Raw genomic sequence first — 25,585 nt, forward strand, 5'->3', positions numbered from 1 at the left:
TGGTTACTTTAAAACTAACTTTTATCTGGGTGACTACAGGGATATGTGAATATTTAATCCATTAACTGGTTGCATTTGACAGATTTATCACATGAGAAAAGCTGTTTCTCTCAAACAATGTACACTTAATCAAATGAGTCAGTAACTGGTGAAGGGATACATCAAATAGGCTGATGGAAGGTGCAAAGTGATTAAATGGTACCTTGGGAAAGTATTTTGTATTTTTGAAATACAAAAATTCAATAGTTTATCTTGATACACTTAAAATTAGGGTGTCTTATTTTAAAATGCCTTTTGATGTATGGCCACATCAAATTATGTGTCGCTTATCTGTATAGAAGTATCACACAGTACATGTAAATATATGCACTGTATTTGTAGAATGCATTAAGGAAAGCACTTTGTATACTGAGCAACTCTTCAATGTAACACTTTCACTATTTTGTCATATTTCTTCAACTTTTTAGGTCCAAAGTTCATTCTTGACCTTGGAAGAAGCAGTTCAGAAAACAATCTCACTTCAAAGTCCATTTAGTAGCTATTGTGGCGCTGTCAATCATACCACATGACCTTTATCAGCAAATGTTTACCAACATGGAATTTTAGATCGTCACATTTCCAATTTGCCTGAGCACTTTTAACAACTTCCTCCTTCACTTTGGCTTAACAGTTGAATTTCTAAGTTCCTTCTAGTCCTTGGGACCATTTTTTTAAAATAAAAATTAATATGAGAGAATCAAAAGTTTCAGAGTAGTTGGTAAATAGACCCTGAAGGCAGTTTTGTAAACTACTGTTTCTAAAATCAAGAATAACCTTTGAACCTCAAGATAATGATACTATTCATGGAAGAGCTACTTACCTGACCTAGAGGTCAGATTGTTTTGTCAACTTATGTTTCTCCTAGTTTCTAGCTATTGTTTTTACTAACTTACATCATTAATTGTTCATTTGTTGCTGATTTTTTTATATATTTGCTTGCACTTAATAAAAATGGACATTACACTATACCTGCTTCTGGTCTAATTGTTATTATTTTGAATAATAATTCCTTGTTTAATAGGTTCAGTTTTTATAAATGAGCCACGTTGCTTTTCTTTTTTAGCTTCTATTCTGTCAAACTAAAAGCATTTTTCCTCCCATTGTTAGGCATCAACCACTACATTCAAGGCTGAACTTGTTAAAAAAAAGATGGGTGTTGGATATTTAAGGCCTCTCTATCCAAATCTCTGAGAGTTAACAGTACTTCACATCAGAGATGAGAAAGTTATCTTTCCTCGTGGGACTCTAAACCCCAGTAAACCACAGATAAGAATCTTTTTTGCATTTTTTGGGGTCAGTAAGCACTTCTTAAACTATATGCATGACCAGATTGAAAGAGTAATTACACTTTCAGACTATCTTAATGAATTCTGAAAAATAATAACCTCTTACCAGCAGATAATGAGTATGTCTAAGTACCAGAGTTGCTGAGACTGGGCATGGTTGATTATTACCTCTGGCGAGAGGCGATTGACGTTGAAGGGCAAATTATTCCAGAGTGTGAGCAATAGCTGCAGACTTGTTGGAACACAGCCCACCTTTTGTGAAGGTCTTAATTGGTAGATGTGCAGATAACGGAAGGAGGAACCCCCTCAGCACATAGACATAAAGATAGACAGTTTCAAAGAGCCTTGTTCTGGTCAAATTAAGTTTCCTTCCAATTAAGAGTTTTATCATCAGGGCTCTTAACTAGCTGTTGGATGTCTGTACGCTCTCATAAGCTCATAAACTTGACTAATGATGTCCACTAGGACCTGAACTGCCAACAAGGGTGTTAAATGCTACCCCCTGCTGGTATTAAGACTAATGTTACATAAATATACTATGGACATGCACTAATACTCTGCAGTGGTTCCCAACTTTTTTTTAGCTCAACACTTGTTAAACTGAAACTGTTTACTTTTAACCTGTCATTACAGGTAATAGCCTGTTTAATGAAAGAGTGATTTTTCTGTCTCAGGTTGAAGTCTGAAATCTGAAGGATTTTAAGAGGTCTGAAGAGGACAATTTCAAAACTATAATTTCTCCTTTTTATCCCTTTAAAATATCTTGTGCAGTGGTTCGACACTACTCTGAAACATTTCTGCTACAAATGTTTCAGAAAATCCTCCAATCTTTAAATCAGGAACCATAGATCTCGTGATCCCTCTAGTGTTTCTTGGGAGCCCTGAAACCCTGGTTGGGAACCGCTAACCTACTCTGCACACTGTGCATTGAGTTCTTCATTTTTCTTGTTTTGGCTCCATGTACTTCAATTTTAAATGACTCAAAGGGTGCGCGCTTACTGCTCTGTGTAAATAATGTACCTCATATGGATGTAAAGACGCACAAATCAAGGCTGGTCTGCCCAAATTACAAAAAACCCTTAATGCAGATAGTTTGTGTATTATTTACCCCAGATTTTGATATTGTCTTCTGAGATTTCCTCCACCACTCCAAATACAATGGAGGTTTGTGATGCTTCAAACAAACAACATTTTAAAAAAAATGTGTTTGTCTGTCTAACTACTGGCCCCATTTTCATGAAACTTGGTGGAAGGGTGTAGCGTGGGCCAAAAAAAACCTCATTCAATTTTGGAGCAGATCCAAATCACAGGGCGGATACACAAGTTATTTTTCACTTTTGTTAACATTGCGAGTTAGATCGGCGGAGGTCTGCACTCTGAATGCCCTTCCGGTTTAAGATCAAATATGAAGCAGTACAGAGCCAAAAGAACAAAACGTGAAATGAATAACTGTCCAAACACTTAGATGGTGTACTTATTTCATCCGAACTACTAAGAGGAAAAAGCAGAAAGCATTTGGGATGACAATGCACCCTATTTCATCATCCCAGTTCTCTCTCTTTTGAACATAAACCAGGCAATTTAAGCAGCTGCATTAAACACAAAATAACAAAGAGGCAGAGGATTAACCTGAATCTGTTACAGTGAGGCAGGGTAGTGGAGGAGTCTGGATCTGGGGCTCAGATCCTATTGGGAAAGCCTCCATAAGAGCCTGTTAGTCACAGTGTGACTCCACACTCTGGCTCTCAGCAGACAGGGCTGAGTAAACACTTTTTGGTCAGGGAAACCACATGGGACCCTGAAACTACTTCCCCGAAATCCCTGGCCAAAAACCTCTGACACACCTCTTAACGCATGGCAAAGGAGCCCGGGTCACAGTTTATCCACTCTACTCTCAGGCTCAGAGAAACAGACATGACTGAAAATGGAGGTCAAGGACAAAAACTGGCAGGAAAATGCATAAGACTAAGAAGCCTCACCTCGCTATCATTTTTAGCATAATTAGCAAATCAATCCTGTGTAGATTAGTCTTCCATTTCAAGGTCACTGAAGCCACGACGGATAAGAATGAAAGAAATTAAAAATAGTGAGGGAATCGCATCCTTAATACGCGCACACACAATCTCAGACTAATTACAGTCTTTACGAGCATATAAGACTTGAAACTGAAATTAAACAGAGCTGATTTTTGGAGCTTTATAATTAATTAATGAGCATGTGTTGGCTTCGATTGACTGCTTCTTACAATGCATAAATCATCAGTGATGCATAGCAATGGCACGGTAACAACAAATGAACTCAAGCCCATTCTCTGTGGTATTTATAAACTAGACATTAAACACAGTTGACTGACAAGGGGAAAAAAAGTTCTTTACAACAGATACACATTTTCATAAGTTCTTCAGTGGTCAGAGGATTAAAGAGGTGATATCAGAAGAACAAAACATCTTTAGTGTTATTCAGTCGTGAAATTGCTCGAGTCAGTGAAGAGCAAGTTTGCTGAGGCAACGTTAGATCAAAGGCTGTAGGCGTCCTCAGGTAACTCTCCCAGGAGTTCATCCAGGTCATCATCTGAACAGACATACACACAAAAAGATGCAACAAAGTGCAATTTGCATCAAATTCACTCCAATTCAGCAGGTAAAAGAGATTAATTAGTTTTCATGGGAATATGTCATCCTAACAGTTTTAGATCAATGAAGTGGGGACCTTGCGGTTACGTGGTTTGCACCTTAACCAGTTGGCTGTTTGCTGAAGGCGCTGTACAGTGTGTTTATCTGAACAAAAATCAACTTGTAAATCACCAAGAACTGCTACAGAAACACAATTACAAGACCTGTCCAGGTAGTCCACCCAGAGGGCAGAAAGAGTAGGGTCCAAACACATCAGTCACTCGTTCAGAAAACCAATCAGCTCTAATTTAGGAGCTCAACTAACTTTTGTTAAAGTCTATGCTGTAATGGTCATTAGGGTTGCCAAGGTAATGGCCATGTAGTTACATAGATCAGTCATTCAGTCTCGCCTGTGGACACGCTGAAATGTGGACAGTAGGAGCTGGGGATCAAACCTGTCATGAGTGGACGAGCCGCTCTACCACACTTTCAGATTTTCATCTCTCTAACTTGATTATTTTTGATATGTTAGTGTCCCATGCTAATGTTCAGCATGTTAGCCAACGTTAAAAATTTAATCTGTTGTCTTCTGTAACAAGTGACTCCCCCCTCCTGTAGATCTATAAAAATGTGTCTGACACTTCTGAGTGGAATTTCTGAGGATCATCACAGTCATTAGGATTTACCCTCAGAGGACGTTGAATGTACAAAATATTGGTTGGAATATTTTTCAATGAACGAGTCTTTAACCGACAGACTGAAGGAAACATAATAAGGCCCCTGGAGCCATTTCACAATGGCAAAAAATTCTGAATCATCATGTGTCATCTGTTCATTTGACGTTTTACTGACTGAATAACAAAAAGAAAAGCCACTTTAAATGAAAATGCTGGTTACTGCCTGCTCTAGTGCAGAACAATGCAATCAGAAGCCTTTTTACTTTGCTACAGTTAGATTGGGTTTGGGTCAGAGAGTTTAATGTCTCGAAACGTTACCAGAAAGTGCTGCCGTTTTATTCAGAGAAACTTAATTTTACTGCAGTCTGACACTTGGCATTCCCAGGATGTGACTAGAATTAATCTCTCTGTCACTCCAAGTGTTATTACATACGAGAGGTCCCACCTGCATCCCAGCCTGAGTCCTGCAGTGCTAGGTTCCCAGAAGGCTGTTGGGGGCCTCTGCTGGAGCCGGCTCTAGTGTCTGTTGAGGGTTGAGGGTCTTTGCCTCCCTCAGAGCATTTATCTCCCTCGTCATCCTCCTCCTCAAACACCAGGTGCATCCGAGACACGGGCTCCCGGGGGACGCTCGGAGACCGAGCGGCTGACGTCAACAGCGGCTCCTGGATAGGAAAGTAAAAAGTTTTGACGTGACAGCTGACAGGATGACAGAAAGGGTTTAATATTTGGTGGAATGCAACTGTTCTAGTCTTGTTCCCAGCTGGTGATACTCACCAGGGTGAGCGGGGGGAGCTGAGTGGAGGACAGACTGACTCCATCAGGGGCGTAGATCCGCAGCAGGTTGTTGGGTGTCACGTTCAGGTAATGGTTACGATGGGAGGGGGAAAACACACCCACCTAAACATTCAGGTTAAGCAGTTAGCACCACATGTTAAATTAAAGTTTTATGACATGGCAGAGGTTTGAGTCTCACTTGTTTGAGCAGCAGTACAGCTCCGACCTTCAGCTCCTCCGCTCTGTCCTCTAGGAGACGCCGATGCACTGTTCCCTGAATCTCCCCTTCAGTCAAAAATATTATGAACAGAACAACAAGCGTAACAGAAATTCATTTAAAATAAGGTATGGTTTCAAGTCCAAGATTTTCTTTGGGAAATTTAATTTACAAATGACTGACAACTCCACTTATACACCTTTAAGAATTTAAGTTAATGGGAGAGAAACAAATAGCATTAAAATAAACATTTGTTAAAATTAACACCATTATTCAATGCTAGATTTTCCATCAATTTAGTATTGCACATCACTCACTCACAATAGACAATGTACAAAAATGTGTGTGTGCACTCTAAAATATCTGAATATATTGAAAAACATCCACATTTTTTCCCCAAAGCCCTACATGACACCTTCAAATTGCGTATTTTGTTTGAAAACACTCAAAAGGTAATAAAACTACAATAATATAGGAGAGAGAAAAGCTTATTCTGACATTTAAGAAGTGGGTAACAGATAATGTATAGTATATTTGCTTAATAAATTACATAAACCTTTCATTTTGTGAGTCATGTTCATGTATAGTCACCAAGAGGCTGATGGCAGCTTCTGAGATAACTGTCTGCTGGAGAAATAAAAGCTGCAAACCTTTTCAGCAGGTGGGAGGCACATTACTGACAGAACTGTCCCTCGTGGTGTCAGAAGCACTTAATACCCACCCACTGCTGATGCCAATCTACTGCAATTGAATCACTAATAAGCACTTAAGTCCGGTGTTGAGTACAACATCCACTACTGAGTGTTAATAATGAGTGCACCCAGCTCCGCTAAGAGGTGGATCAGACAATAAAAGGTGACCGCTCAAGACGGAGAAAGAAAACAGGCTTTCTGTGAGGGAATTTTCCATCTTTAAGAGTAATATCACACGGTTTCCCCAGGTCATGTTAGGATCATATGCTTAGCTAAAGTAAGCTAAAGGGGACAGCCTGTGACTCTCTGAACAACAAGTGAAACTCTGTCTCTCCTCTCCGTCTGTTGGCTTGACTGACTGATGCAGCTGCCTTGATAAAGATGAACTCTGTGGTCCATCTCCTACGCAACCCAAGGTTGAGATTATCTTTATTTTTTTTTCCATTACAGACAAACTGAGGGGCTGTCTTTAGAAAGTGCTGCATGTGACTTGAATGACACATAAAGCTTAGGTTAACTTAGTAAGCATAGTGTCTTGTTTGGAAGCAATATCCAATAGATTATTCACACATATAGATGGGTGAATAACATTTCAATTACTATAATATATTAGAGTTTTTTTTTAAAATCCATCAGCTGGATGGTAAAAATAAACTCTTTGTATTGTTCTAAATAGTACTTTGAACAGAAACACAGCTGATATTAGGTGCGTTTGACCTCATGCTTTGGTTAGAAATTGTGTCTGACTTTGCGCTGCAAAACGTCACCATGTCACAAGGCATTAAAACCTTGCGGGAGCAAGGTGGCTGCAATCGCTGAGTCCGTCGACCACAGTTGGGACCACCTTTAGCCTGATCTCGCAGCATTAGTCTTTGAAACGCTCCGAGATCAGTCATTGTTCTAAGCTCACAGTAAGCTCACGCAGGTAGAATGTGTCTGACTTGAACGCGCGGTTTGTATTCCCCGCAGCTTACGTTTGACTGTTAAGTTGGCGAAAGTCAGCCAGCCGTAGAGATGACTACTCTATGTCAACAGAGGAGCTGCAGGGTGCCCTCTGGTGGACCAACTATGCAGTAACATGATTTATGGCTCCATCTCTCCACTTATATTTTTTTTAACTGTCATTTATGAGCCGTTCTAAAGATTATACAGATTTATCTGTAATTAGCTCATAACGTCTCATAATATCTGCACGCGGATTTATCAGCCGGGCTCTACAATATATAAATTATTTGGACACATAGTGAATCTCTGCAGGTCTACGAAGGAAAAAAAAACTTCCCACCAGGTTGTATCCTTCAGATTTGGTTTGGTACTCCACTGTGTTCTCACCTTGTACTGCTGTTGCCATTTTTTTTCCCTGGCCGGGCTTCCATAAATATTCCTGCTTAAGACATCCTGAGTGTCCTGAAACCGTTCTCGTCTATGAGTTATCTAGCTCACAAGAGTGTATACTGTATATGTATACAGGTTTCTGTCTGTTCTGTTGTGTGTGTGTGTGTGTGTGTGTGTGTGTGTGTGTGTGTGTGTGTGTGTCTGTCTGTCTGTCTGTGTCCAAGCGTGTTACCGTGGCTGAACTCTGCTCCTCTACTATGTGGAGCTCAATCAAGCGAGTTCTCAGTGAGCAAATGTCAAATGTGAAGCAAACAGCTAAAAGCTCTCCCCCACACGCCTTTCTCTTTTATTCACCTAAATTTAATACACTTTTTTTTTTTTTTAACCACAGTTTGTAGTTTATTTGGGGGATGGAGTATTTTTACCAGAAGATATTTCAGTTATTTATTGCAAAGTGATACATATTCATAAAATGAGCCAGTATATTTATGCTGTGTGTGTGAGAGAGTGTCCGCTACCTGTTGGGTCTTTAAACACAGCCTTGGCATCAGCATGTGTGTGGACGATGCTCTTCAGGAGCACGGCCATGTTGGGCACTTTGTTTTTTGCCAGCTGTTTAAGTGCAGCCTATAATGATAAGGGAAAAACAATCTTATTACCTGCTGAATCAATTCACTGATTGCCAGAAACTGAACCTGCAACCATTTCGATAAATCAATCAATCTTTTCAGTAATTCTTGAAGAAAAATGGTTCAGGGGCCTGTACCACGAAGCGAGTTCAACATACTCAGGATATGTTTTCGTTATCTGGCTTAACTAACCCCAACAATCGCGATCGGTATGAGCGGTACCACAAAGCTGGTTATCAACTTGTTAATCCAGCCCAGGATTTCCCAATCCAGCCGGGACTGCGTTCACATAAATGAGGCGGTGTTAGCAGCAGATGACCAATCACAGACATGAACAAGTCCACTGTCAGCAGAGCGTCATATTTTACAAACAAGGATTAAACTGTAACACTACAGAAATACGACATGGTCTAAGTAGCACGCCTGCATCTGAAGCATGCAGGGAGACAGAAAATCGCAGACAGTGTGAATGCTTAAATGAAAAGGCAGAGTCTACAATATTGCTTTGATTTGATGTGTTCTTATTGTAAAGGCAGAAAATTGAGTGCTTACAGGGATGTGGGGTTGTTGATCGTTTTCCTCACTAGCTGTTCTTCTCCGTCCTTGACTGGGACCAGTCAAGGATCTTTTGTTCCCCAAAACATAGATGCTCAGACTGTGTAAATGATCATGCAATTGTTTGCTCTGGGCCAGACGTTAGTGACTGTCTTAGGAGACAGAACCAGCTGATTCTGTTGTAGTACTTCTCTGTTTATTCTCTTTTGTTAAATAAATTCTTCAAAGACAACGTTTCGTTGTAACTCAATTATTTGCTCAACCTCTCACCAGGAATACAATTTCCACAACACGTATGAGTTGTATGAAAATGTCAGCCTTATTCTTTCAGCTCGGCTGTGTGTCGGCATTTCCCCCTCACTTTAAAAAACTTCACGTTGTCACTTCAAAACTGAGATTAATTAATTTAACACACTCAAAAGTGTTCCCAACATTGTTCTAAATTAACTTCATAAAGCAATGACACAAAGAATCCATTCATGCCATAAAATGTGCTCAAATAGTGGCTGAAAGACTCAACATATACACTTCTGAAAACTCACCTCAGTTACCTGGATAAGCTCAAATCCTGCTTCGTGGTACAGGCCTCTGGCGTTTTTAAATTGTATACATTTGAATATTTGGGAATTTTGGGCTGTTGGTCATTTCATAGACAAAATGATCAGTCGATTATTTGAGAACATAATTGTTGAATGCAATCAAATGTAAAATATTATCGTTAGTCCTAAACATTTTACTCGAGCTGAGCACATCACTAATACTGTTATAGAATAGTAAGTAAAGTCCCCACACTCCAGTAACTGATTTAAACTGCACCACATTATCCTCACTACTGATGCTGTTTGGCTTCTTTAGACACGTATAAAAACATTTCTGTAAGCTTGTTTGTTCACAGAAAAATATCCAGACCTGAACTGTTATTTAAAGCGATCCATTTGTAGAATTATAAAAATTCCCCTTTAGTCACCATCAGGTGAGAGCACTGAAATGACACTGTGGCAGGAAGCGATGCACACAACTATAGATCATTTATTCAGGTTGAAGACGTTTTTAGTAATTCAGACAAATAATCACTGCCCTCTGTCTAAAATGAAAACTACAAACTGTGAACATGGTATTAGAATACTGATATGTTGAATACTTTAACTCAGCTATATTAATCAATAACTTTGTCCAAACATAATGCTCTATTAAATGGTCATATTATCTCAGCCTCACAGCCCTTGAGTCTCTGTTCTCACCATCAGCACAACATCTCCAGGTTTGCGGGGATGTACTGATGTTGATGCATAACCTGCAGTGAGCAGTGTTTACCGTTGGGATCATCCGTTCTCCCCGCTGCATTTGATGAAACATGTTATTGTTCAGTCAACAGTAGTGGGGAGGGGTGCGCGTTAATTTGTTTATTCATGCCAACAGGGATTATGGGAAGCCGACCCTCATGTAAACAGCTTAACCTGAATGAGCTTAGCCAGTGTCCTGCCAGTGACTCAGTGCGTGTAAATGGAGCCTGTGTCAACAGCCATGACAGAAACCAACATGTTTAAGAGCCTGCGACGACTGCCACTCAAAAGATACTGGGAAGTTATTCAACAGAGGTCGACGCACAGAGAGCTCCATTAGAGTGATTGATGAGTGATCGTACTGTTTATAATTACAAAATACCTCGAGTACAGCTCCTTCATTTGTCTTGATTATGCCCATAGACCTCCAACAGTGACACAGTCTGTTATGATGGAGGATGAATAATAATTTTTTTATAAAACAGCTCGACCTACATAAAAATGCACTCATTTAGAAACAGTTGGAGTAGTTGTGTTTTCATGGCGTTTATGTATGTAACTGAACAACAAAAGAGCAGTAACAGTAATGGGAGATCACCTTTCGAAGCACCATGATGACACTGTAGGAGTGCAGGAAGCACAAGGGGTTCCTCTCATCCAATCCCATGTCTGCCTTCATCGCCGCCCAGGCACCGCCGCTGAACTCCTCTTCCTCGCTCTGTGAGCTTGAACCCTTTAAAATCAAAGCAAAACTGTTTTTTCACTAACAAACACTTAAAATACTCAGCCGTCATGACATCACACTGCGCATTCCTGGCTTGAAAATATCAGGTTTACAACATTATCGGCCGATATGAGCTAACTGCAAATAAGTCGGTATCTGTGTTTATAACAGCCTATAAATTACAATTTAAAAAAAAAAAAACAGAGTGCAAATACTTTATTCATGTTATGAGGGTTGCATAGTTTGTCTTTTTTAATCTACATTTGACTCTTAACACCTCAATGTACAAACAGCAATATAAAGAAACATGCACCCTGGAATGTTTGGGAAATAAAAACCTTACACTGCCTTCAAGTCAGGTCAGAAATAACAAAGCGTGTTGTAATTACTAAATAGTTAAAACTGCCGTCGGCAAACCTAAACAAAAGTCATGTTAGAAACTGTGGACGTCTTGTCAAATGCAGACAGGAAAATTATGGTATTGCTCCTTTGTTCCACAAAACAACATCAATTCTGTGAATGCACATCCGTCTAATTTCTATGCTCACTTATCCTATTCAGTGCAGCTGACAGGTGGAGGCTATCCCAGCATGCAGTGGGTGAGAGGCAGGGGAGAGGGCTATTGTGCCGTGCGCCTCCGTTCTTCATGGGCATTTGTTCCCATTGATGATAGAAACATAAAAATAAAACTCTCTTTTGTTTCAGAGAGACAGAGGAAAAATAAAACACTTTCAAACTTGAAAGTAGGAATTTCCCTGTAGGACCTGAAGGCAACGTTGTGTGTAGTTTAGTGTAGAGTTGATGAGCAGCAGGTTATCCCGGTGAGAAGTACGTGGAAATGTCTACTTGGCTCTGCAGAAGCGTTGAGTTCACTAACAGCGCTTTTGTGAGAGGATTCACCGATTGTCACATAGGAGGAATGATCACATTAGAACTGAAACGATTAGTGAGTGGACTATCCTGATGATCAATTAATCATCAAGTCATTTTTTAAAGAAAATATAAACATAATTCACTGGTTCCAACTTTTCCAATGTAGATGATGGAGGTTTTGTTTGTCTTCTAGATTAAATTGAACATTTGTGTTTTGAACATTTGATCTGCATTTTTCCATTATTTTCTGACATTTTATAGACCAAACAATTAATCAAGAAAATAATCAATAGGGAATATAATTGTTAGTTGTAGCACTTTTTCATAAGATGATAAAAACCGTTCCATGTGTTTTGTGCAGATCCCTGTCTCGTATGTTTTTATTACCTGGCTTGGTAACCGGGCCACCGCACCGTGAGCAGGAGTCTGAGGGACAGAAACCACTATGTTGTCCAGGCTCTCACCCTGCGGCTGGGAGAGCAGAACTACATTATTACATGGCACCATGGTGGGAAAACAAACACATAACCAATACATTATGTACATTACCGTCATTTCATTAGAGCTAAAGTCATGCAGCAACATTTCTGACTGAAGAGACTATGAGGGTGAGATTATATGTGATTTGACTGCTCTGTACTTTCATTTCACAGGATGCAACTCTGTCAGCACACTGCAACCAGGCAGATGCAGACAGATGAACTTCTGCATTGCAGAGGGAGCGCACCAGCGCTGGATGAGACTAACCTGCTGTGGCAGGAGTCCAGCAGGGCCAGGGAAGCGGCGGGTCCTCGGCCGGTGAGGCTCAGAGCGAGGCCTCTTCTTAGGAAGCTTATTGGAGGCAGATACCAGTTGAACCAGGCGGTTGGTGAGGACCGGTGTGTGAAGGGGATGAGGGCTCAGAGTGGAGGAGTTCAAAGATGAGGAGGAAAAGGGCGCTGGGGAGACTGTCTCAAAGAGCCCACGGCCGTGAGGGGAGGGTCCTGGAGTTGCCCACGGTCTCTGTGGCTGCTGTGGCCTGTTGAGTGTCCTGGAAATGGGGCTGGGGGCAGGAGAAGTTGCTGTAAGGCCAGGGAAAACACTAGGACTCTGTGGAGCAGATGGGAAAGCAGGTCGGGGATTTGGAGATTGCAGAAGAGGAGTGGAGAGGGTCCGGGGAGGTATGTTATGACTAGACGAGCAAGAAGCCTGGCGTGCAGTGCTGAGCGCTCTCAGGCTCCGATCAGGTTGTGTCTGAATCCCTCCACAGGTCGGGGGCCGTAGCGTTTTGGCTGAATGTGCAGGAACGACCGCGGGCTCAGGTGGGGCTGGAGCTGGAGCAGGCGGATGAAGCGACTGCCCCATCTGACGGTCACACTCATCCAGGTCCGCCAGGTCAACATCCCAATCATCAAAATCATCCAGAGCCACGGACGGCTTCAGCGGCTCCTCCGCGTTAGCATGACTCTGTTGTGATGCCAAATTAGGCTGACAGTTATTCAGTGCGGGAGGACGGGAGGAGGGAGGCTGAGCGGAGGAGGGGAGCTGTCTCAGACCCAAAGCAACAGTTTGTCCAGCAGCCGTGTGCGTGCTGCTCCTTGATGCTATGCCATTACACAGGGCAGCTGATCTCGCTCCAGTTTGCTGAAGGCAATTTTCCTCCGGCTCTCTGACAGCAACAGAGGAGGCCCGCAGCGTGCAAGATGACACAGCAGCTGCCACATCGGCTGGTCCAGACGCTGAGCGGACAACCCAGTCTGTCCCCAGCAGGTCCTGGGAAACACACGCGCACACATGTACACACACAAACAGCGTGAGAGAGGGGGAACAGAAGGAGGATCATTATGTTACAGACTGCGAGCAGCCCGCACTGACAGTTAAGTAACAGTTGAAATCAGGTGTGTTTGAGGCTGCTGGGAAATCACCTCATCATCAAAGTCCTCGCCAATGCTGAACAGGCCACTTAATTTGCAGGTCTGTAACAGAGGTTAACAACACACTGATAAAACGTCTACACAGCATGTGCGGCAATAAACGTCAAGATGCTATTTAGCAGGTGGAGATGCCCTAATAAACTAGAGAACGTGTGATGTGTGTCACCTGTGTGTGTGCAGAGAACGATTAGTGTTAGCACATGTTAGCTTAGTTAGCTCTGATTGGTTTCAGTTTGCTGGGTTGGTTTAACGTTACTTACCATCGCAGTCATGAGATATCGCGATGAAAGACGTATTTGATTGTTTGGACAGTTACCCCAAACTTACTGAGGCATCAAATACTATCCAATAACGCCTTTTAAATATAATGTGTTGCTTTTACGATACATTTACTTTGACAGGTAAACGATGCTAGCCAGCGAGCTAAATCAAAAACTTTGGGGAGGGCTGTGCTGCTGCTTGTTATCGCGCCGCCAGGTTCAAACACGACGTAATGACGTAAGAGTATTTACAAAGAGTGTTGAAGCAGAGGGAGAGGATTCACTCCCAATCACGTCCGCCCGCGCATTTCAAGCAGTTAAATTTGATTTTAGCTAAGCTTTACCGTATTTACTGTATTTTTCCTTTAGTCTTATATTGAATTAATACAATTGTAACTTATAGGAGTAGTAAAAACCTAAAATTAATAGTTGAATTGAGACACAGGGCCTTCAATTAAGAAGGTGGGTTTACTGCCATAACTTCTTTTTATTAAGGGTTAGTTGGTTACTACCTGTGACTAATATAACACAAACCCCAAATCTTCAAATAAAAACACCACACTAGAATGTGCCACAAAAAAACATATTGGCATCAAAAGTGAGTGGAATCCTAGCACACCCATCACCAGGTTCAGCACCAGAAACAAAGAAATATAGTTCAAATGATGCACCATGTAAAATCAAACCTAAAATAAACAAGACTAATAAGTTTAAAATGGCCTAATTTAAAACAATACTACAATAAGTGGTCAGTGATCTTCCTGTAAACAAAAAGAGCTGAAAGTGTGGAAAACACTGACAATTTGAAATACTGAGACTTTACATTCCTCTGCACCAGCTGACAGTAAATTATACACTGCATCAAAATGATTAAAAAGTACAATGTCTCCATTACCCAAACAGTAAAAATGCTAAAATGAATTTTGAGCCTTTGAGAAATATGTTGCCTTTGTAGTGCACACCTAAGCTCCTCTGAGAGGACAGAAGTAGGATCAACAGCTCTGATGTGTAATTACTCAAACTGGTTTGTATCTGATTTCTAGGTCAAAATGAGCCTATTCTGTTCAACTGCTCCCAGTTTGAAAATGACTGAGGGGATTGGTGTCTGTGCAAGTACTTTTCTGCATCACTGAAGGACTGCTCCAGCTTCATTGAACTGTAATTCTGCATGTTCCTTTCCATTTTCCGTAGGCTTGGGCTGGCAAAGGCAGTGGGGTGAATCTTACCTCTTGTGATGGGACTGCTTCCAGCTCATAACCCCAGTCTGCAGACACCACATTTACTTGCTGTTGGAAGAAGCTGCATTTGTTTAATTTGACCTTCAAGTTCTCCATCTGCAGCCGCGGAATACAAATCCCAGTCTCTGCAAATAAAGATTTTAAAAAATGAGCACCACATTTAAAAGCAACGACAGAAAGATGAAACTGATATCCAAATATTATTTCTATTGCCTCTGGGGGCATTGGAGAAGAAGTCCTTAAAATGCTCATAAAAAATGGAAATGTCCATGACTACTGGGCAAAGGAAGATTGTGTGATTGGATAGAAAGCTTGAGATTAGCTACAAATAGACTGTACCTGACCTTTTTGAATTCCCATACCAAATTATCTATTGTGCAAAAACCAGTGAAGAATTATTTTAAATGGAAGGACAATTATGCTACTAGTAATGTTGTGAATCATTTTCAAAACATCCATCGTCAACTGCTTATCCTGCATACAGGGTCGCGGGGGGGCCGGAGCCAATCCCAGCTGACATTGGGCGCAATGCAGGGTACAGGTCGCCACACATAAGACAACACTCACACCTAAGGACAATTTAGGGTCACCAATTAACCCAGACTGCATGTATCACCTTTGGATGGTGGGAGGAAGCTGGAGCAGACACGGGGAGAACATGCAAGCTCTGCACAGAACTGGGGTTTGAACCTACGACCTTCTTGCTGTGAGGTGACAGTGCTAACCACCACACCACCGTGCCGCCCCTAAATGTACACTATCTCACTCAAATATGTGATTGCCTGCTGCATGTCCACGTTTTAGATTTTCTAACAGGAAATACATTAGTTAAGGACAATCTCACAATGCTTTTTCCTCATTTTGACTTTTTAAATCACATGTTAATGGCTCTGGGTTTTATCATTTATGGTTGCCACTGGTCAGCTTTTCCACACTTACAGTATCACACATGCTCATAAAAAGCCTTCAACACATTTTAAAAGTTGTGACCAAGCCGACGATTCACATCGGTCATAATTCCTCATTCCACAGGTCTTCTGATTGGGATGTGGTCCATCTTGGCATTTCTTGGTTCTTTGTTTTGAATGGCTGTTTGGAGAACGTAATTACAGGACCAATACTGCCGTTTGGTGGTCATTCTGGGTAATACAAGTGTCAGCTTGCATTCTGATCTATTAATAACTGAAGTTTTATTTGAACAACAACCTTGTGACTGTTTCCACAAAGCAAGGGCATTTAATTTTGAGTTGTCCCTGTAGTATTTTACATAAAAGGGATGCAAGACTGATTTAAGTTATGAAAGTTTTACTTGACCTCTGCTTGGACCCCTGTGACTCACTGCTGTTCCAGTGAATGGTGAGTAAAAGCTGTGGGCTGACATTTTTCTGAACAGTACTGTCCAGTGCTTTAAAGGCAGAACCGCTTGGGAATTTGTGTGGATTTCCAGTGCTGATTTTGGTGCTCCCTTTAAGGTGCCATGTCAAGGGACACATTTCCTTTCACTTCTACCTCACTGCGCTCTCTGAGACTGGAGCAGCAGTTTCAGGAGTGGGAGGATTCTCGGCGAGCGTTGGGTCAAAGGAGAGCCCTGACCAGGGCTCCGCTGCCCCGGGCCCCCAGGCCTCCTCCCAGGCAGCAGCGGCTCCAGGAGGTCCGGGCCCCTCCACCCCAGGCTCGGTGCAGAGACACTGCTGTCCACAACACCTTCATGTGTGGGGACATGAAAGGAGTGTATGCAGTGCTGAAGGACCCTGCGATGGTCAACGCCCTGATGGAGACGGTGCATGAGGAGATGGTGTGGACTCCAGAGATGGGTACTACGACTTCAAGACCTCTTTCTTATAATCTTACATAAATACTTTAATACATTACAGCCTTCCTGTTCCTCTGTCAGGCATGTGGACGCTGAGCTCCAAGGTGAAGCAAACTTCAGCATTACGTCTGGCTGCCAGCAGAGGACACGCAGGGTGTGTGGAGGAGCTGCTGTTTCGAGGAGCTGACGTGAACGCTGACCCCGGAGGAAAGACGGCCCTCCATGACGCCTGTATAGGCGGCCATGCTGTCTGTGTCCAGCTGCTGCTTTCTCATGGAGCAGATCCTGAACTGCTTGCTGCAGACGGCAGCGCTCCTCTTCACTTCTGCACCTCTGTCCAGTCATTCCAGTTAGTGATATACGATAACTAACCATTATTATATTGTTATATTATATATTATTATTCAGATCTAAGATAAGAAATTACCAAAAGAAATTATTTGTGAGTAAGTTGGCGTATTTAAACACAGCTTAAGCTGATCAAAGTGCTGTACATGGAAACTAATGTTAGAGAAAGAAGACTAGAGAAAACATGTTGAATGTTATTGATGCTGGCACATGGTGTGATCCGAATCTGTGCCTTTTTCTCCAGGTGTGCTGAGCTGCTGTTAGAGGGAGGTGCAGAGGTCAATGTGAGGATGAGGGAGTCAAGGATCACACCTCTGCATGTGGCCGCTCGGCGAGGCCTGGAGGAGCTTGTGGAGCTCTTCCTCAGCCACGGGGCAGATGTGTTAGCCACAAATCGAGAGGGGGAGACCCCTTTGAACGCTGCGTGCGCCGCTGCAGAGAGGCCCTCTGAGGCCGGACGCTATTTACGTGTGATCCAAAAGCTGCTGGGTGCAGGAGCTGACCCCAGAACTGCAGGCAGGAAGCAGCACACCCCACTGCACAACGCCTGTGGAAACTGCAGCCCCCGCATTGTAGACGTCCTCCTGCAGCATGGAGCCAAGGCATATGTTGCCAACTGTGCAGGATACACACCATTGGACTGTCTGTTACAGGTAGCTAACACGTGCTGGATGGATTTCAAGATTAGGGTCAGTTAGTTCAAGTTATGTGAAACAGGAAATATTAGAATCTGAAAGACATTGATCAATATAGATATTATTTTTGGATCTTTTTTTTGCTCAGGCAGTGAGATAAATAGTTTTCTGCTTGTTCTTTAAGGTGGTTGAAGATTACCCGGACCAGCAACCAGAAGCAATAGCACGGTCACTTCTGAACCATGGAGCTAAACCTGTTTCACCAAAGGTTATATAAAACAACCACACTGAGAGAATGTGATAGTGATACATGCAAGATTAGTTGTTTTTTAACACAGGTGCGTTTCCCCTTTACCTGAACCTAAACCCTAACCCCAACTGATTATCTCTGCTACACCTACACACAAGAAAACCTAACCTTAACCTTTACCTCAACTGTTGAGAGGGGCGCTACGGGAAACACCATTCAAGGGCGGAAAAGACTTTGACACAAGACCTGCACACTGTCAGCAGTTTATCAGAGACACACGGTTTTATTCAAGAATTTTCATAAGGCATCAAATTCACAATGTGAAATAAGACCGTCTTTATACTGAAGCCATCGAAATAGGTGACACATTCAACAACTGAGACAACTACCACATCAATAATCGATAAAACCATACATGCCAAAATATGCAGAATACAGAATACTGATTCATATCCACACTGGAAATATCCAGTATATCCAATAGAAATCAAACTATTTCATGTTTCAGAAGTCTATTAATGATGACAAGGAAAACAGAATCAGTTATCATTAAGGACACATAAAGTAAATTATATAATATAAAATACCAAACATGTCAAAATATGTAATACATCCTTTTAATGAAGTCAGACAGACAAGAATTGACCCCTAAAATCTACCCTCATTTCTATTTTAGTGTAGTTTGACTCAATAGTGCTTTTTCAAAAATCGGTCCAGTAGAATTCAGTTAATTTTTCAGAAGTTGGATAGTATGAAGTGGACATATTTGACTTTTAAATTTCGTCTCTACAGATGTTGAAGCAGTGTGTCCTCTCTCCGGCCACTCTGGAGGTGATGCTGAACTCGTATACATCTATCCCTCCCTGTGAGTGGATGGTCTCTTTATCCAGTGAGATACATGAGGTAAGCTGTCAGCGGTGTTAAATCACCTTTTCTATTCTTGTTTACCATCCGGGGCTCTAGTGTTTTTGTTTGTTTGCCCGTCAGGAGCAGAGGTCTTTCTTGGACTTGGTGCATCAGCGAAGCGGTCAGCCTCGCTCTCTGCAGCATCTCTGTCGATGTGCTTTACGCCTGCACCTCGGAGCCCGATGTTACTCGGTGGTCAGTGAACTGGACATTCCCAGCTCTGTGAGGGATTACCTGCTGCTGTGTAACGATGGGACGCTCCAGTAACTTCATATACTTTTTTAAAAGTATGGTGCCTCTTTGGAAAAACATTAGAGTAACTTGTTTCTTATTTTAAACTAACAACTAACTTTGTCAACTTGAAATGCTTTTAATGAGATACTTTTATCTGTTCATGTGTAAGGGAAATCATTAATAGGCAATAAACACAACTTTACCTCCTGTTGGATTAATATTTATTTTTGTTTTAATTTAATTACCCTTTATTTATATTGTATTATTTGGTTCATACTATTGTTTTAACACTAATTTCAGCAACAAAGTGCATGCACAAAAATTACATTAATTTCTCAATAATGAAATTAATTCTATGAATACCTTCCTTGATTTACATGATATACAAACAGATTATGGCAAGCTGTTTTAACATTTAATCCTCAAGATGTAGTTGCTATTTAAAAGCTACTAGTACTTATTTATTAGTTACTAGTAACTATTCCATTATATCTATAACAATTTATTCAATGCTAGTACATCATTTTTTAAACTATATTTTAGTTACTTTAGTTATTTTCAGCATTGAAATCTATAGGGCTCTGCAGTTCAGACATCCCCTTTTTACTTGTTACTAGTAACTATTCAATTATTACAAGTAACAATTAAAATGTTACTAACTACAAGCCATTTAAATAGTCATTAATGACTAGCAATCCAAAGAAATTTAGTATCTATTTAGTATCTAAATAACTGATACTAGTAAAATGCAATTAGTTACTAGTAACTAAAAAATAGTTAGTGGTAACTAATGGAATGGTCACTAGTAAAACAAAATTAAGTACTATTTCTAATCAAATGTTACCAGTAAAACGGAAATAGTTATTAGTAACTAATAAATAAATACTAGTAGCTTTTAAATAGCGACTGGTAAGTGTTAAGGAATAAATGTTAAAATGGCTTGCTATTAACAGAATAAATAATACATGTTGTATTATTCCACTCAAAACAACAGTGCTAGTAATATTAGGGTGAATGCAATTCACTTGTACTTTAAATCATGATTCAAGTAAAATATTAAAACACACAAATTGGCCAAGATATACATGAAAAATATATGTAGGCTATATACTACTTCATACTTCTGCTTCACTCCACTTCAAATGGAAATGTTGTACTTTTTGCTGCACTACATTGATTTAATTAAGCTACCAGTTACCAGATAAAGATTTTAAATACAAAACATGATCAGTGATCAATCTATAACATATGACCCATTGTTATAGTGAAATGAAATAAAAGAAAATAAAAGAAAACCTGCATAAGGAGTACTTTCATTTTGATACTTAGTTTTACTTTTGATAGATAGTACATGTTTGCTGGTAAGTGTATTCTTGAATGCAAGGATTTTACGTGTAATTGAGTGTTTTTACGTTGTGATATTGGTACTAACTTAAAAAAAAAAGTAACTTATGCGTCTTCCACCACCGTTTAAAAGTATATAGTTATTATTGAATGAGCACGAGGAGCAACAGGCATGACCCATTTCCAAAACAAGCGCACGCACTGCCCGGGGATGACGTGATGACGTCACCCCTGTGTTTGTATGTGGTTGTTAAGCAGTAGCTGCTAACTAGCATTGAGCCTCTTCTCCAAACATGCACTGATTTTACAGCTGGCAGGTAAGATAATTTAATATTTGAACAGTAAAGACGCGCACACGTTCACACGAACCCCGTGTTCAGTTTGAAGTCTTTTGGCGTGAAAACAAGTCGAGCAAGTTTGAGTCGTCAACAGCCGAAGGTCGTTTTTCAGCTAGTAGCTAGTAGTAGGCTTAGCTCGCAAGCTAACTTAGCTCGCTTACTAGCAACAGCAGCATTAACTATAAAATAAGTTAGCAACACAGATGATGAGACTACATAACAGCTCATATTTTGTCTAAAATATTGAATGTCGAGTATAATAACTAACGTGGCAGGAGAAAACACTGGACAGCTGGGTGTTTGGACATAGCTTCACAGCTACAAGACACAGCTGTTGATAGCTGCTCCTGAGCTTTACGTTGAGTAATTTTCATCCTACATAATATCCTTTTCCACATGGTAATGCCTTGTAAAAGGATTATTTACTTGTTTTTCTGAAATCAATCCAGCATCAGGACATCTTTATGTAACTACCGAGCTATGACATTTAACGTTACTGTCTTTATAGTGTTGATGTGTATAGAGACAAGTAAATGTGAAGAAACCCGAGGGTTATGTAATGTAATCAATGTCTTGTGTAAAGTAGCATTTGTACTGATGTACAGAAGCTCTGTTTACTCAGAATACAACTCTATCAGGGCTGCCAGGTCAGAAAGAATGTCGCTCTGTAAGCAATTGATTACATGTCCTGTACAAACCAATGAAACCAATGTTTTCTACTTTAAATATATAAGTAATGAGTGGGACACATGGATAAAATATTCTACAATCAAATTCAAATTAGCTTTATTGGCATGAATGTATAGCAACAATATTGCCAAAGTTATATATAGTACATAAGGACCATCAATCTGTCATATGTGATCTTATACTGTGACGATTTATAGATTAATTTCGTTATTAGCAAATTGGCAAATCCAGTTATATATAAATATATGATAACAAACTTTAGCTATGTAACTCTGTTGTTAACAAGGTTACAAAGTGCTTTACAGAAAGAACAAAACAGATAAAAACAAAAATAAATAAAAACAACACCGGCATTATAAAACACCAGGGGGATAAAATACAGTTGAAAAATGTGGAATGAACAAAACAAACCAAAATTTTTTAAAAAAGGTTTTAAGAAGGGATTTATAAGACGCTTATTATGTAGCCTGTCTGATCTCAACACGAAGGCCTGGTCACAGGATCTTGAAGTAACCAGCAGAGCTGCATCCTCTGCTCAAAGTAACGTCCAGGCACATAGGGAGTTAATAAATCCTTAATATAATTTGGAGTGAGGGCAACTAATGCTTTAAAAGTGAAAGTAGAATTTTAAAATCACTACTGATGTTAATGTTCAGCCAGTGTAAGTTGTCAAGCACAGGATTCATGTCTTCATATCTCTTTCTGTTATAATTTGAGTTGCAGCCTTCTGCACTGAATTCCTGTAAAGACGATATTACCATAAATCCGTCCTGCTCGGTGATTAACAACAATGGCCCTTTATGACTCCAGATAATAATACAGTTATACAAAATCTCAGTTGGTTGACATATTTATATTGAGTTGCACTATACAACATTAAATCTCTGAACCTCAGTTAACAAATTCATCATTATTTGTGAAAAGAACCTCTATGCATCGTGGTTATTATATGCAGTGAAACAGATTAGATTCCCAGAAATTCAAATTGAGCCTTTAACATTGTGTGAATGAGATTATACAGACTGTAAAGCCTTTTGGGGTGAATTTGTTATTTGTGCCAATATATATCAACTTTGCTTGACTTATAGTGTATTTTTGTGTCATATTCTTCTTGTCTTTTGGGGGACAGAGATGGCAGTGTGTGCACTGACCATGTTGGATGGGATGGAGGCCGAGGTAACGGCAGCAGGTGGCGTGTTGCTCCTGGCCCTGGCCCTCGTCTTGGCTTGGCTCTCAACCCACGTGGCTGACCGGGGAGACCATATACTGGGCACCATCCTCACTGTGGGCGCTCACGCCTCTCTTATCAGACTGGGAGGCCATGACAGTTACAGCGGAGGGTCTCCCAGTGCCGACACCCCTGAACAGCAGACTCCTCCACCTTCACAAGAGAACAAGCCGGATGACAGCGAGTCGGGGACTGACAGAGGAGAGGGTGAGGGGGCAGGAGAAGGAGCCGAGGGGGTTAGGAGAGATCTCTTGCTGGACATACAGAGCAAACAACAACAGGCTGGAAGGCTGCATACTTCAGATGAGGATGATGATGAAGTTGATGATGATGATGAGGACCTGGAGGAGGAAGATAAAAAAATTATAAACCATATGCCGGTGTTGTCCACGACCATCTCCCCAACCAACACCACTACAACTGCTACCACCACTTACATCTCTGTCCGTCTGAAGTATTTAAATGACACGGAGGAAGTCGCTGTTGTAGAACCACAGGATACAGTTGGAGTACTGAAAAGGTTGGTAAACCATCCACCGGCGAAAACGGATACCACTCCCAGAAGTTACAGCCAGCGGTCAGTTAGCTTAGCTTAACATAAAGACTGGAAACAGGGGTAAACAGCTAGTAACAGGTGATGTCTTGTTTCCTACATTTTGTTTTAACAGTTTTTTTGTCAAATTCAACAAACAAGGTCTTATATTTTAGTTAGTGAGCTTCACAGGTATTGAGCTGAGTTAACAAAATACATCTACCAATGTTGTAAGCTTTGGACAGAGCCAGGCAAACTGTTTCCCTCTGCTTGCAGTCTTTATGCCAAGCTAAGCTCACTGGCTGTAGCGTCAAATTTATGGTGCAGACATTAGAGTGGTATTCATCTTCTCATCTAACTATAACTACTTACTTTAATATCTTTTAACGGCTCTTCTTTTCTCTTCTCCAGTAAATACTTCTCAGGTCGGGAGCATCAAATCAAACTTATCTACCAAGGCCAGTTGCTGCAGGATCCCAAAAGGACTCTGTTATCACTAAACATCACTCACAACAGCGTGATCCACTGCCACATCTCACAGGCTCTGCACGAGGCTACTCCAGAGGAGGGGGCTCAGTCTGGGGCTGGACCAGGAGTCGGGCCCGGGGTCTCTGGAGGATTCCGGGCTGCTGGTGTTGCCATCAGCACCAGCAGCCTGGTGGTGCCTGTGTTTGTGGTGATACTGGCTGTGGTGTGGTACTTCCGCATCAACTACAGGCAGTTTTTCACCGCCCCTGCGACCATCTCCCTCGTGGGAGTTACTGTGTTCTTCAGCTTTCTGATATTTGGGATGCACAGCCGCTGAAAAGGCAGAGAGAGGGCTCTCGCTTACAGCTGACTGTTGTGAGGTAAAATAAAAAAACTACAGCAGTGGGTCTGGAGAGCCAGGCTACTCAAAAAGGGGCTCGGTGAGGCCACAGATGATTTGATTCCTGCAGAGTGAGTGTGTGGGTGGCTAGGTGAGCCAGTTTGTGCATGTACCAAGATAAAAAAACATAAACTGATGACTGATTGTACAGTTTATGTGCGGTAACTAACCTGCAGCTGAACCATACTTTAGCTTCTCTTCAACATGACTTAGTGGTTCACTCCATGTTTAAACACTCTGGCTTAATCCTGTCTGCTCTTTTATTAAGATTAATAATCCTTTCCTGTACCTCATTGTTTTTTCAGGCCACTGCTTCTGTGTTCAAGAAAAAATGCAAAATTGACTGATGGATATAAGAATCTAAAATCTTATGGAACCACTCACTGTTGTGCTGTGTGCCAGTCTAGCATTATTTCATGTCATTTGAATGATTTAAGCTCTCTGTGAGTAAATGTGGACTGTACAGCTGCCTCAGTGATAGGCTGAAATCATCAGATATTTTTGTTGCTCAAAAAACTGTTGCTATGTAAACATAGGCTAATTTAAATAATCACTAAACATAAAAATAGACACTTTTTGAGAAGATATTGTAAATATAATGTGTATTTTCTGTAAATCGAATGAACCTGCATCTGGCACTTAAAGATTTGGAGGGGGACATTGAACCCTCTTGATTATGCTGGACTGCTCTGGCTTCAGTGATGTCTCAAATTAAAGCAATTCAAACCAAATCTGTGTCCGTATACGTTTGTAGTCTAAAGTCTGAGCTTTTGAAAACAGTATCACAAATGAGAGTGTCCTCCGGCCCACTTGATATAATACCTACAAAATTTTTACTAAAAGTAATAGATTCTGTTGGGCCCCATTTGATCTCTGTTTTCAACAGCTCCCTATCTACTGGTTGTGTCCCTGATTATTTTAAAACGGCTTGCGTGAACCCACTTTTAAAGAAACCTGGTTTAGATCCCTCCCTCCCACATAATTTTAGACCAATTTCAAAACTGCCTTTTATTGCAAAGATTCTAGAAAGAATTGTGTCCAAACAGCTGCTCACTGTACTGGAAAATAACAAATTATTTGAAAAGTTTCAGTCTGGTTTTAGGAAGTACCACAGCACTGAGACTGCCCTGCTTAAAGTCACCAATGACCTTTTAATGTCTGCTGATGAAGGTATGTGCTCAGTCCTTGTACTCCTGGACCTTAGCGCTGCTTTTGACACCATTGATCACAACATCATGTTAGACAGACTGAGGCACTGGGTGGGGATCTCTGGTACTGCTCTAGAATGGTTT

General features: G+C 41.0%; 3 protein-coding genes across 4 annotated transcripts; 2 read left to right on the forward strand and 1 right to left on the reverse strand.

The window, feature by feature from the left end:
• Positions 1-3,628: 3,628 nt before the first annotated feature.
• On the reverse strand, positions 3,629-14,123 carry hrob (homologous recombination factor with OB-fold). Its single transcript, XM_046035408.1, has 10 exons — positions 13,870-14,123; positions 13,601-13,651; positions 12,444-13,448; positions 12,084-12,167; positions 10,698-10,832; positions 8,151-8,259; positions 5,588-5,673; positions 5,389-5,511; positions 5,060-5,276; positions 3,629-3,896 (listed from the first exon to the last, which is right to left on the reverse strand). The coding sequence occupies exons 1-10, from the start codon at positions 13,879-13,881 to the stop codon at positions 3,841-3,843; spliced, it is 1,878 nt and encodes a 625-aa protein (XP_045891364.1). The 5' UTR covers positions 13,882-14,123; the 3' UTR covers positions 3,629-3,840.
• A 2,112-nt stretch (positions 14,124-16,235) lies between these two features.
• asb16 (ankyrin repeat and SOCS box containing 16) lies at positions 16,236-19,403 on the forward strand. 2 transcript variants are annotated; one of them, XM_046035464.1, is made up of 7 exons: positions 16,236-16,463; positions 16,580-16,921; positions 17,002-17,269; positions 17,513-17,921; positions 18,088-18,171; positions 18,946-19,056; positions 19,141-19,403. In XM_046035464.1, the coding sequence occupies exons 2-7, from the start codon at positions 16,585-16,587 to the stop codon at positions 19,324-19,326; spliced, it is 1,395 nt and encodes a 464-aa protein (XP_045891420.1). In that variant the 5' UTR covers positions 16,236-16,463; positions 16,580-16,584; the 3' UTR covers positions 19,327-19,403. The 2 variants fall into 2 exon arrangements, with proteins under 2 accessions (XP_045891420.1, XP_045891429.1); XM_046035473.1 differs by lacking the exon at positions 16,236-16,463 and having other exon boundaries at positions 16,517-16,921.
• A 1,412-nt stretch (positions 19,404-20,815) lies between these two features.
• Positions 20,816-25,024, forward strand: tmub2 (transmembrane and ubiquitin-like domain containing 2). Its single transcript, XM_046035534.1, has 3 exons — positions 20,816-20,954; positions 22,795-23,413; positions 23,837-25,024. Exons 2-3 carry the CDS (start codon positions 22,797-22,799, stop codon positions 24,228-24,230), a joined length of 1,011 nt encoding a protein of 336 aa, XP_045891490.1. The 5' UTR covers positions 20,816-20,954; positions 22,795-22,796; the 3' UTR covers positions 24,231-25,024.
• The last annotated feature ends 561 nt before the right edge of the window (positions 25,025-25,585 follow it).

The sequence above is a fragment of the Micropterus dolomieu genome, linkage group LG02, assembly GCF_021292245.1.
Source record: "Micropterus dolomieu isolate WLL.071019.BEF.003 ecotype Adirondacks linkage group LG02, ASM2129224v1, whole genome shotgun sequence".
In the NCBI taxonomy this organism is placed as follows: domain Eukaryota; kingdom Metazoa; phylum Chordata; class Actinopteri; order Centrarchiformes; family Centrarchidae; genus Micropterus; species Micropterus dolomieu.

Bases quoted from the DNA above. Each gene is read 5' to 3' on its own strand.
- hrob (XM_046035408.1), bottom strand. The intron at 13,449-13,600 runs GTGATTTCCCAG...TGTGTTTCCCAG, and splicing joins GCGAGGACTTTGATGATGAG to GACCTGCTGGGGACAGACTG. The intron at 5,277-5,388 runs GTGAGTATCACC...TTTCCTATCCAG, and splicing joins AGCTCCCCCCGCTCACCCTG to GAGCCGCTGTTGACGTCAGC.
- asb16 (XM_046035464.1), top strand. From the start codon at position 16,585: ATGTCAAGGGACACATTTCCTTTCACTTCTACCTCACTGCGCTCTCTG. The intron at 17,270-17,512 runs GTTAGTGATATA...CTTTTTCTCCAG, and splicing joins ACCTCTGTCCAGTCATTCCA to GTGTGCTGAGCTGCTGTTAG. The intron at 17,922-18,087 runs GTAGCTAACACG...TTGTTCTTTAAG, and splicing joins CATTGGACTGTCTGTTACAG to GTGGTTGAAGATTACCCGGA.
- tmub2 (XM_046035534.1), top strand. From the start codon at position 22,797: ATGGCAGTGTGTGCACTGACCATGTTGGATGGGATGGAGGCCGAGGTA. The intron at 23,414-23,836 runs GTTGGTAAACCA...TCTCTTCTCCAG, and splicing joins ACAGTTGGAGTACTGAAAAG to TAAATACTTCTCAGGTCGGG.